The 11,847-nt window shown below is 42.2% G+C and overlaps 1 protein-coding gene across 1 annotated transcript; it reads left to right on the forward strand.

The window, feature by feature from the left end:
* Positions 1 to 4,014: 4,014 nt before the first annotated feature.
* Positions 4,015 to 4,974, forward strand: LOC107297185 (cdc42 effector protein 5-like; the record flags this gene model as incomplete). Its single annotated transcript, XM_015826545.2, has 2 exons — positions 4,015 to 4,542; positions 4,894 to 4,974. Coding segments are annotated over 2 exons (609 nt in total), but the record flags the coding sequence as incomplete, so codon positions are not given.
* Between the last annotated feature and the right edge of the window lie 6,873 nt (positions 4,975 to 11,847).

The raw sequence follows: 11,847 nt of genomic DNA on the forward strand, positions 1-11,847 counted from the left end.
TTCTCACTCACACACAGAGATATACACACATTTCTCTCATTCCCCTTATTTCCCAAAACTTCCTTTTCTACCCTGGCTCCACATGGGCAGAGCCTGGGAAACCCATTCACAGACACAAGGCATCTGCTGCTAGCAAGATGGGTTTTCCTGTTTGAAGCTACTCAATTTTACAGTTTTTTTTTCTTTAGGTTTACAACAATGACTTACAACAACAACCCATCTTCTTGAGAGTTTCCCTGATTATGATTCCCTGAGGTTCTCGATTTGACGGCCACTCAAAACTCTTAACACCAGTTTGCTTCCCTTCAGGCTGGCCTTCCCCCTCACGGGAGTAAGGGACCTCAACCTTTCAGGTCCGCACTCCTCTGGACTTACCAGTGTTCCCAGAACACAGCCCATCACACTCACACAGCCGTTATCGCAGAAATCCTCCCACAATCGCTCTCCTGACCACCCAGGTACAATTGCATGGTTCCCTACTTCGGGGCAAAAGTGTCTTACCTGGGCCAGTGCACTGGGTTACCTGGTCTGGGCTTCAGTTGTTGACTTTCTTCCTATTTTCCTGTTCTTTGATTTTTGTAAACCAGAGTTGTCAATTTAGTTTGGCTCGGAGCCTGCAAGGGGAAACTAGATCTCAGATAACTCCAGGCAGTTGAAATCAGCTCCTGATTTTACTGAAAACAGTGTCCCCTAGAGACTCTTAATGCCCGCATTCTCCACCAAGATTGTGAGATGTAAAAACCCCAAATTTTGATACTCACAATACGAAGACAAGTCTGGTTAACAAAACAAAGGTTTATTGGAGAATAACATACCGTAAAAAGAATAAAAAGAGAAGTGAAGAGATGCGTTTGCAAACGCGGCCTCCTGGATCCTTCCCTATAGATTGGTTTCCAGGAGCGCACTGGCCTGGTTTCAAGCTCTGCATCTTATACCTCTACAATGCATGTCACATCTAAGAAGCTCTTTCATCTTTATAATGTACTTTGAAGTTGTACTAAAAGTCATCCTGACATCTTCCACCCATCTGCTGTTATCTTGTTTATTTGTAATTTTCACCTAGGGTCAAAATCCCCCTCTTTGATAGTAGGATTTCTATTCAAAGTGTAAGTTCCTGTGTCCGGAGGATTTTTAGGCAGTAAACATTGAACAAACCTTCTCACACATTTGGCAGTGCATTGCTACATTTGCATTACAGTGTTAAATTTGTGTTAAATAGACAGTCTCACATATTGACATTACATTTCTACAATTATTTTTCTACAATTTTATAAAAGAATAACTTTTATTTCCTTCAACACTGTTGGGCTATTTTTCATTGTGTGCTTCTAATATTTTCCAGTAAAAAAGGAATACAGTAAAAAAGGAATTATGACTGCAACTGAGCCCAAAATTTCTGTGGGTAAGTGAGACATTTGTTGAGTTTTGACCCATTTTGCGACCCTCCTTGCTACAGTTGTTAAGTAAATCACTGCAGTGGTTAAGTTAGTAATATGGTTGTTAAGTGAATCAAGCTGATCGCATGGCCCCGGGACATTGTAACCGTTGCCAAGAGTCTGAATTTTGATCACGTGACCATGGGGATGCTGCAAAGATTGTAAGTGTGAAAAACAGTCATAAGTGACCTTTTTTAGTGCTGTTGTAACTTCGAACGGTCACTAAATGAACTGTTGTAAGTCAAGGAATATTTGTAATGTCCTTTATTCCCCTTCCCTTCTCAACCACAAAGGAAATGGCCCCCATCCATCCATCCATCTTCTGCCAACTCCTGAAATTGGTATCAGTATCAAAGGGGTTCATAATCAAGTGGGAGATCTTTTTCCTGGATTCCAAGGAAAGGGAACAGTGAAGCTCAGGAGACAAGGCAAAGGAATTCAGGACTCCTGAGGTTTTTTTTCCCCCTGACTCCTGATACCTACCCTGGGTTTATTTACCACCCACAGCTGAGTCAACTCTTAGGCCATTTTCCACGCCTGTGTTTTCCACGCCTGTCAGCACTTTCTGATCTCAGGAGGGAAGAAGAAGCCTTGTTTGACTCTCCCCTCCTCTGCCTCCCTCCTTTACACTTGCCCAGACAATGTCTCCCTTCCACCCCCAGTGCAGCTCCATTGTTCCCATTCAACATGAATCATCTCTATTAGATCATCACACCTCCGACAAGAACATTGCAATGTAGGGCAGGTACAAGGAGAGACAAGAAACGCCAGCATCTGTAGGCCTGGTCCACCTGGTGTGTGTGTGTGGGAGGGGGGCAGCGATGCCATCAGGGCAATACTTGGGGGCAAACATCCAAAACTTTGAAGGAGGGAGATCTTCCTTGCAATCTGACTTTCTGTATTTGAGTCAAGGGAAGGAAAACTCTCTCCCACTTTAACAGCCACTTCCTACCACACCTCAAATTCCATACCAAAGTGTCCAATATTTCTGATTTGATTACCAAGAGTGTTCACCGCATTGTATTGAAAGGAATTCCCCATTTCTTAGATAATGCATCCATTCCAGTTACCCATGGATAGATCTAGTTTGGATTCATACAACAAGCTACCCCATTAGTGTGCTGAGTGAACCTATTGGGGTTTCCTAACCATGGGTTAATGTGTTGAAACTGGGCAACTGTGGGTTTTTTAATAAATCACAATTAAGTAAATAATGTCTTAGTGTCTTGTGTAAATTCAAGCATAGATCCTATAGAAGATCTGTGACATCTTGAATATATTATATTCTGCTATGAAGACAGCTAATTTCTGCTCCTGTCGCAGAAGTAACCAAAGATATTTAGTTTGGTCTTTTCCTCTCGGGCGTCCTTAAAATCTTCTTCTGTCCTCTATCCTTGAGTTTTCCAGAGCAGCCTAAGTGTTCCTCAATCAAAGAACTGGTTGGACAAGTTATAAGGGGGTGGCCAGTAGGTGAAAAATATCCTAAGCTGGGTCAGGAGGGAGCAATACTCTTGCAACTCTTTCATTTATCCCAGGCTCTGCCTGCCACAAAATCTAAACTGTTTGCCCCCTCAGACTGAGAGGAAGGTAAGGCCAGATCAGCTCCTCTAAAACTCTTGCATCAACCTTGTGAGTTTTAGCAGGTTTTATGTGAATTCGGTAGAATGAGCAAAAATCAAGAGAGAACCTTGGTGTAAGGATTTTTTTTCTTTTGTCTATTCTATCTCAGAGGAGCTAAAACATGATAGCTTCATGGTCACCATAATCAGCACTTTGGAAGAAAATAAATCCAGACAGGGTAACTGTCTTTGAAAACTGTCTTCTGATATTATTATTCTTTCATACCATTGGTTCCTGGGCTAAATCTCTTAGAAGAAAGCCACAACAGTCTCTTAGCTGCCTTCAAGTTGAACAAATGTATTACGGCAGAAGATTTCATGATGAGTCATGTGCCCAAAGTGTTAGCTACGTTGCAGATAAACTCAGAATTGGCTAGAAAGGAGGGACAGTAAGTGTGAGGTCAAGGAAACTGCAAAATTTGGGAAGACAAGGACTGCTACAGTGGAGGGCTGTCGCAAAGCACTAAAGGCAAACATCCTGCCATTGGTAAACTAATTAATATATGGTGTGATTAAAAATCGATTAAGTTCAGTTAGGGCAAAAATGACAGGCTTAATTCAATGGGAGTTGATTGGGAGCTGCCCAGAATTGGCTTTAAGGTAGGCGGCTATATAAATGTTTTAAACAAATAAACAAACAAGTAAATAACTCATGCTTTGGTTTCATGCTTCGGCTATATAAATGTTTCTAAATAAATAAATAGCTCGTGCTTTGGTTTCGTGCTTCAGGCTCCTAACTTGCAATAAGATGTGCAATCTTTTATTTATCCTCATCATAGCACTTTGTTCTCGTGGGCCTCACAAAAGGTGAGACCTAGGCTGTGCATGGGTGTCAGTGGGGGATTTTGTGGCAGATTTTGTGATTCTAATCTGGGTTTTTAGGAAAGTAATTTAACTTGGAGGCTGTGCTGGTTCCAGTGGGAATGCTTTGGATCCTAATGTTATGTCTCTCTTTTCAGATGCCCATCCTCAAGCAGTCCCCCGTTTCTCATTCCAAAAAGAGGCCCCGTCTGGATCGAGCAATGATTAGCGCCCCTTTGGGGGACTTTCGACATACGATGCACATTGGCCATGGGGGCGATGCTTTTGGAGATACATCATTCCTCAGCAACCATGGGGGCACCAAGACCAATGGCTTGCCTCACGATGTAGCAGTGTCTCCTGGGTCTCTTGGTTCTCCTGGAGATGTTTCTGGTTGCTTTGAACTGCTCTCCCCTCCTGGGAGTGGGAATGGAGTAGTCCAGAGTCCAGCAACATCAACCCCTGATGGCAGCTTTGTAGTACTGCAGAGCCCAGAGAAGGCTGATTGGAAGCCCCCTAATGGAGAAGGTTGGGACCTGCAACAGAAGTTCTCCCTGGAGAGTCCCACACTGGACCACGCTGAATCCCTTCTCTCTTTCCAGCTGGACTTGGGGCCTTCCATCTTGGAGGATGTGCTGGGAGTGATGGATAAAGACTGGGACAATATTAAAGGGCAGGATCAGGATGTACTGAGGGATGAGAGCTCAAGCCCACTGGGATGCTCCCAGCAGGAGGATGAAAAAGAAGAGGAAGAAGAGGAGGAGGAGGAGGAAGAAGAAGAAGAGGAGGGACAGGGCTACAGTTTTGAAGATGAACAAGATGAAGAGATTGGGTTATAGGAGGAGGAACATCTTGGCTTTGCTCTTTCTTTTCCCCACCCTAAGATTTCTGCCTGCCCACTCTTGCAGAGTTTTCCAGCCTCTGCTACAGTAGTCAGTAGCTGGCAGCCCTTTGGCCAAATATGGCCAGCAAATGACTATTAGCTAATCCACCAATTTATCCCTGCCTCTTCCCGTAGAGAAGCCTTTTACCTTCAGATTTCTTATTGTGGGGTTCACACAGGAAAACAGCAATCAGAATCCTATGGCACATTCCATGATGCTACTTCTGAAAAATAAGTTCCAGAAGGTGCTTAATAATAATCCTTGTTCTTTCCCCACTTCTTGTATCCCTTCCAAGGCCTGGGACAGTGCAACTTCTTTGTACTGGAAAAATACGTCTTGGCTTCAGCCCATCTCTCTATCTGGACTCAAAGTGACATACCACTGAGCCTATTACGAAACTCTCTGTCCATCATCTGCTCTTATGTTTATCATTTTTTACTTAACTGTCTTAAATTCCAGGTCTCTAACCCACTGTTGGCTTCCCTCTATGAACTTGGAATATGTTTTGAGGAAAGGTCACCTAAGAGAACAGACTGAGAGAATATGAGGACACAGTCTTAACCTAGAGGCACATGGTTGAAAGTACAGAGTAAGAGAGAATGATACGATTTGGGAAACTCTGTCTAATAATCTCCAACTATGTAGCCAGTCTCTTCTAGCAATGTAGAGGCTATTGGGACATTCAAAGGTATGAAGCCTTCTTCTGCCCACCAGTCTCTTCTCAACGGAAGGACACAACCTAGCTCAATAGCCTCCATTTCAGAATTCATTCAGTTTTTTCTCTTAAACCTGTGGATCTGTATATCCAAGCAGTATCGTGTATCCAAGCAGTTGTGGGACGTCTTCTTAAGAGATGATCTTGTGTTAAGACAAGGACATGATTAGAGGGAAGACAGAAGAGCTTCACCACATTTTCTTGAAGTCAATGAAAAGGAATTGGCAGGAAGAATGAAGAAAAGACATTTGGTTCCTTGAGGGGACTGCAATTAGCCACATACCTATCTGCCTCTGACAAGGGACAGAATTTTCTGCCAGTGGCCCACCTCAGTGTTTTTTTTGCACCCTGTATAAAAGAAGCATCTGTTTTTGTCAATCCAGTCATGTACAAAAAAGGACGTTTTCAACCGATATAGTAGCTGGAACAATTCTGTGTTATTTTTCTCTCTCTTTTGGCTAGTCACTTTTAAAATGGATTTATTTATGAAGGACAAAACTTGGAGTGCTCGTGTGGAAAAAAAGTATGCATCTTTTTTTTCTCCATTAAAGCTGTGATGGGGTTGGGTGGTAAGGCAGGGTTGCATCCGTAGATAGCATCTCTATCCAATGTGAACTGGATAACTTTTTAAACCAGGTGCTTTTAAGTTAATACAATTCAGTGGGCTGGAAGCAGCAATAACTGGACAGGGATTTATACTGGCCAACATATTTTTGAACAACACTTTTATAATCCCAGATCCATCAAATTAATAGCTTGTCCTTTTGCCCATCAGTTATTTCTTTTACATTCTTTTTTAAAGTGATATTCTGTTTCAGCTATCTTGGCTTCCCTAAACTGCCCTGCGGGAACATTGTCAACTCATTTTTGGAAGTTAATGGTAAACAGTTGGGAAACAAATCTGCCCACCTCTGTACATATGCAGAAGTGGTGGTACAGCTGTAGATTTGTTTGTGCTAAATGTAAGAATACTTATATAGAAATAATGCCTTCCCCTTACTGTACCCTTTGGTTCTGCCCATAAACTTTATCCATCCTCCTGTTCCAACTCTAGATCTGACTATCGGCTCCTTAGGGCATTGTTTCTCAATTTTGGCAACTTTGAGATGTGTGGACTTCACCCCCCAGAATTCCCCGGCCAACATCTTAAAGTAGCCAAGGTTGAGAAAAGCTGTCTTAGAGATTGCTTACAGACGGATCTAGTCTATATGTTCCTTGATTCCACCGTGTTTCTGCTTTTGTGTTCTTACTCCCGATTTATTTATCGTAATGGAAAAGGTATATAGAACTGTAATGTATAGGGCCTTGCCTGAAGTATTTATCTGCTACAAAAAGGAAAAGTTGTTTTTATTGCCAGAGTGAGTGTGTTACCACTTCCTGTCTCTCTGCTTAAATGGGACAAGATTTAAATATGTCAGAATTAAAGTAGAATAAAGGTGCTCAGTATATTACAACTGACATTGCTACAAGATAAGGTAGTGATCTCAACCTTAGCATCTTTAAGATGAGTGGCCTTCAGCTCCCAGAATTCCCCAGCCAACATGGGAATTGAAATTCACTTCTGGGACTTGACGTCCACTGATTTTAAAGTTGCTAAGGTTGAGGAAACACTGAGATAAGGTATGTATAACCTGTGGCTCCCAGAAATTCTGGATGCAGCCAATGAACTTCTCCAGAAGTTGATACTGTGTTGTAATTTTTATTATAAGAAAGAAGGAAGCAATATTTAATTTCACAGAGAGCATTCGTGCAAGCTCATGTTTTGTTTAAAATTCAATATTTTTGTCTGGCTTTGATAGCGCATGCCAATTAAAAAGCCAGATGCATCCTTCTGATCATAAAGAGCTAAATATCTTTGCGGTAGTTCTCAGTTACTTACCCTCTAACAGTCTATGGAGATTCTCAGTCATCCAGGTCATGGTTGTCCCAAAGGTGCTTTTTCAAGAGACAACTGGACTTTATTTGTTTTTCCTAGAAGACATTTCAATTCTCATTCAGGCATTCAGGAAGCTTCTTCAGTTCTGGGAAGCAAACGTCTTCAAGGAAGAACAAAGGAAGTCCAGTTGCCTCTTGAAAAAGCACCTTTGGGATTAAGCCTCTAGTATTGCACCAGACATGTTTTATTAATCTCTGCTTTTTTGCAAACGAGACAGGCGAGTGTGGATGGGGGAGTGGTAAAGATTGTTTAAGTTGTGACCATGTTTTTGTGTCACGTATCCTTTCTTAGAAAGCTTTCTTGGCGATGGTGGGAAACATGCTTTCTAGTTTTGTTTTGCTGGATCCCATGTCCCAGCAAGCAGTTTCAAGACTGGAAGTGAATATAGTGGTAGTGGTGTTTCTTAGCTGAAGAATGTAAGTTTGGGCAGGGGGTATCAGAGAAGCTTAAGGAAATGGAGGCTCTCCATCATTTGGAATTCTCCATGTGAGGTATAAGAAGAGTTTTAATGTTTGAGGACTGATTGGTTGGGTTTTCCAGGAAGTAACGTACAGACAGTTTCAACAGAACGAGCCCCATAATTAATGTTGGTCAATCCTCAGATTTATTATGGGTGGAGATATCTTCCAACTGCAGCCAACTACAAACAGGAGTGAAGAGTGTTTCATCAGATAATCACAATATATTACCTGTTATTGCTCCAAATAGTGCATCAGTTCTCATTTATGGCAGGAGACTGCTCTGGAATTCTGGTTTTCAACAATGGATTCCCTGAAAGTAACGACGATAGAAGTGTGATGCTATTTATGAAGAAGACAAATAAAAACATTGGGATGACCAAAAGGTGAAAGGAGGGGGGGGAAAGTAAAGATATGGGTGTGACTATTGCAAAGTTACAGTTCCACTGTTTTATTCTTCTTTACTGGGTGATGCTACCCACCTAACATAAGCTACAGTTCCTAAAGCAGTATATCTGCATTGTGAAGATACTCCGAAAAAGGAGTAGGTTTCTAATTTATATAAAAAGAAATAAAAACGCGTCCCATGTATCAGGTTGGGGTTAAAAGTGGGTTCTTGAGTGGTGAAGATTACAGCATTCAAAACTCTCAGTCCTGTGAGCATGACAGATGTTGTAGTCCAAGCTATCTAGATCAGGGGTCCCCAACCTTGGCAACTTTAAGACCTGTGGACTTCAACTCCCAGAATTCCACAGCCAGCATGGGTGGCTGGGGAATTCTGGGAGTTGAAGTCCACAGGTCTTAAAGTTGCCACGGTTGGGGACTCCCGATCTAGAGGGCTCTGCCCCAATGTATATTGTAACTCCAATTTGCCCCTCTACTTATCTCCATGTTAAAATAGGGAAACCTGGACATCCCCCCCACCTTGGTGAGTGTGTTTTATCTCTGTGATATGATTTTAAAGCTGTTCCATTAATGAGGTTTGGTTACTGACTACAAATGAGATTCGGGCTGGTCTCTGATCTCCAGTTTCCTTTGGGAGAATAAAACCACCCCTTTGCTATTCTCTACTACGTGGATGCATTTCCAAACCTCGCCCTCCCCATCCAAGATTTAATCCTGAAACCTACTTCTTAGATCCCCACAGATTCTTATATTTTTTTTTAATTATTTTTTCAATAATCCTTGCAACTGATGTAGCAAGATGGCACTGTGTACATTACATTTATCATTTTGTAATAGCTCATTTTATGGGATTGCTAGAGAACGTCTATACAGCCTCCCTCTTGATATGTTTAACTATCAACCTACTACTATCAGACTGTTTGTACAGTGACCAAAAAGTGTTTGATATTTCTTGTAATTAAAATCAAATTAGTTTCGGATGCTTTTCTTTTGTATATGATATCTATTCCTACCAGACTCTCTGCTATCACTGACTGGTTTGTGGAAGGAGTTCTAGATCTGCTCAAGGGTGGGGTTTCTGGCACGGAAGAAGAACTACAGGTAGTCCTCAACTTACGACTATAGCAATAGCACTTAGATATATACAGTATACCGCTTTATAGTGCTTTACAAACCTCTCTAAGCGGTTTACAGGGTCAGTCTATTGCCCCCAACAATCTGGGTCCCCATTTTACTGACCTCGGAAGGATGGAAGGTTGAGTCAACCTTGAGCTGGTCAGGATCGAACTGCTGGCAGTGGACAGAGTTAGCCTGCAGTACCGCATTCTAACCACTGGGCCTCCATGACCATAATTGAGCCCCAAATTTCTCTTGCTAAGCAAGACTGTTATTAAGTGAGTTTTGGCCCATTTTATGAGCTTTTTGCCACAGTTGTTAAGTGAATCACTGCAACTGTTAAGTTAGTAACACTTACTGATTCTGGCTTTCCATTGACTTTGCTTGTCAGAAGGTCGCAAAAGGTGATCACATGACCCCGGGACACTGCAACCGTCATAAATATGAGTCAATTGCCAAGTGTCCAAATTTTAATCACATGACCATGGGGGTGCTGCAATTGTCGTATGTGTGAAAAACAGTCACAAGTCGCTTTTTTTCAGTGCCACTGTAACACTCTAAATTATTGTAAGTCGAGGACTACCTGTAAAACAGTACTCCAAGTCAAGGTATATTAAACCCAAAGCAAGCCAGGATATTTTGAAATCTTGCTCAGCATTCTACAGATCTTCTTGACTTTGGCTTCCTTTCCTTCTCTCTTATATGCATATCAGTAATACAGGTCATCTTCGACTTACAACAGTTCATTTAGTGACCATTGAGAGTTACAACACCACTGAAAAAAGTGACTTACGATCATTTTTCACACTCACAACTATTGCAGCATCCCCATGGTCACGTGATCAAAACTCAGAGGCTTGGCAACGGACATTTGCAGTGTCCCAGGGTCACGTGATCGTCTGGCAAGCAAAGTCAATGGGGAAGCCAGATTTACTTAACAACCGTGTTACTGATTTAACAACTGCAGCGATTCACTTAACAACTGTGGCAAGAAAGATCATAAAATGGGGCCAAATTCACTCTAACAGCTGTCTCGCTTAACAACAGACATTTTGGGCTCAGTGGTGTTTTTTAAGTTGAGGACTGCTTGTAGTGAACAAACTTTTGGAACCAGCCATTTTAATGGAAATTGCGCCTGCTACTCCTGATCCACCCTGACTTTGATCAACTAATGTGATTCCTCCCCATGGGCATCTCACAAGGGCAGTAGATCTTGCCATCTCCCATTTCCATTTTAGTTGAACAACTAAAAAGCAAAACTGAGATTTCTCTGTAGGCACTCTTAGCAGTGGGAGTTGCCATTAAAAAAAATCTAAATATGGTAGCTTCTGTTATCAAAAAAAATATCTGCTCCTACTGAACATAATCTAATGTCCAGCACTCTACCGTTTTCCCTATTGGCTCTGTAAATAACTGGATAGACGGGTTGACTTTTTGATCAGGAATGTGACCAAAGCATCTTCAAAGCTTCTGTCACTGAGTCACTGTCCTTCCTAGTACTGGATACTTGCCAGAAACTCGTCTAAACATGGCCCAACATTGGCTGTAAAACAGATTTATTTTATGACCCAAAAAAAAAGAGAGAGCGAGAGAAAACCCTGTGTGGGGAGCACAAAGAGAAAAAAAGCAGACAGGCAGTTGTCTTTCTCTGAAGACTGTTATGTTAGCGCTGGCCTAGAAACCGAGTTCTAGTCCTGCATTAGCCATTAAAGCCAGCTGGGTGGCTGGGTCAATCAACAGGACAATGTGAGTTCTAGTTCAGCCTTAGGCATGAAAGCCGGTTGGGTAACTTTGGGCCAATCGCCAGGAGATGGTGAGTTCTAGTTCTGTCTTAGGTATGAAAGCTAGCTGGATGGCTTTGGGCTAGTCCAGGGGTAGGCAACCTTGGCTCTCTTATGACTTGTGGACTTCAACTCCCAGAATTCCTGAGTCAGAATTCTGGGAGTTGAAGTCCACGAGTCATAAAAGAGCCAAAGTTGCCTAACCCTGGGCTAGTCCTTCTCTTTCAGCCCAACCCACCACACAGGGTTGTTGTGGGAAAATAGCAGGAGGAAAGAATAGGTATGTTGGCTGCCTTGAGTTACTTTTAAAGTAATAAAGGTGGGTTACAGTTCTAATTAATTAATAAAAATGTGTAGGGTAGACGAGTTGAACCCATTGCGCTCGTGTTTCTGGCATTCAGAAACTGGTTCTGACGAAGCCAGCAGGCCCAAGGGAGGGGAAGGTTAATTTTGGCTAAAGTTGAATCAACAAGGTCATAATTGTCTGCCCTGATACCTGGTAGTTATTCTGGGTATCAGCCACACTCCTTTTATTGCCTGCTCTCTAATCCTATCAAAATGCCAGCTGGGGATACCAGTAATCAGACCTGCAGCCATATCGTAATGCTGGGCCTTTTCTTCAGGATGGGTTCGTATTTAACCAGGCACACAAATACACTGATGACCCTTGAAAAGGCTTTGCAACAGAGGGGAAGT

The sequence above is a fragment of the Protobothrops mucrosquamatus genome, unplaced genomic scaffold, assembly GCF_001527695.2.
Source record: "Protobothrops mucrosquamatus isolate PMUCROS unplaced genomic scaffold, P.Mucros_1.0 scaffold3170, whole genome shotgun sequence".
Lineage (NCBI taxonomy): Eukaryota > Metazoa > Chordata > Lepidosauria > Squamata > Viperidae > Protobothrops > Protobothrops mucrosquamatus.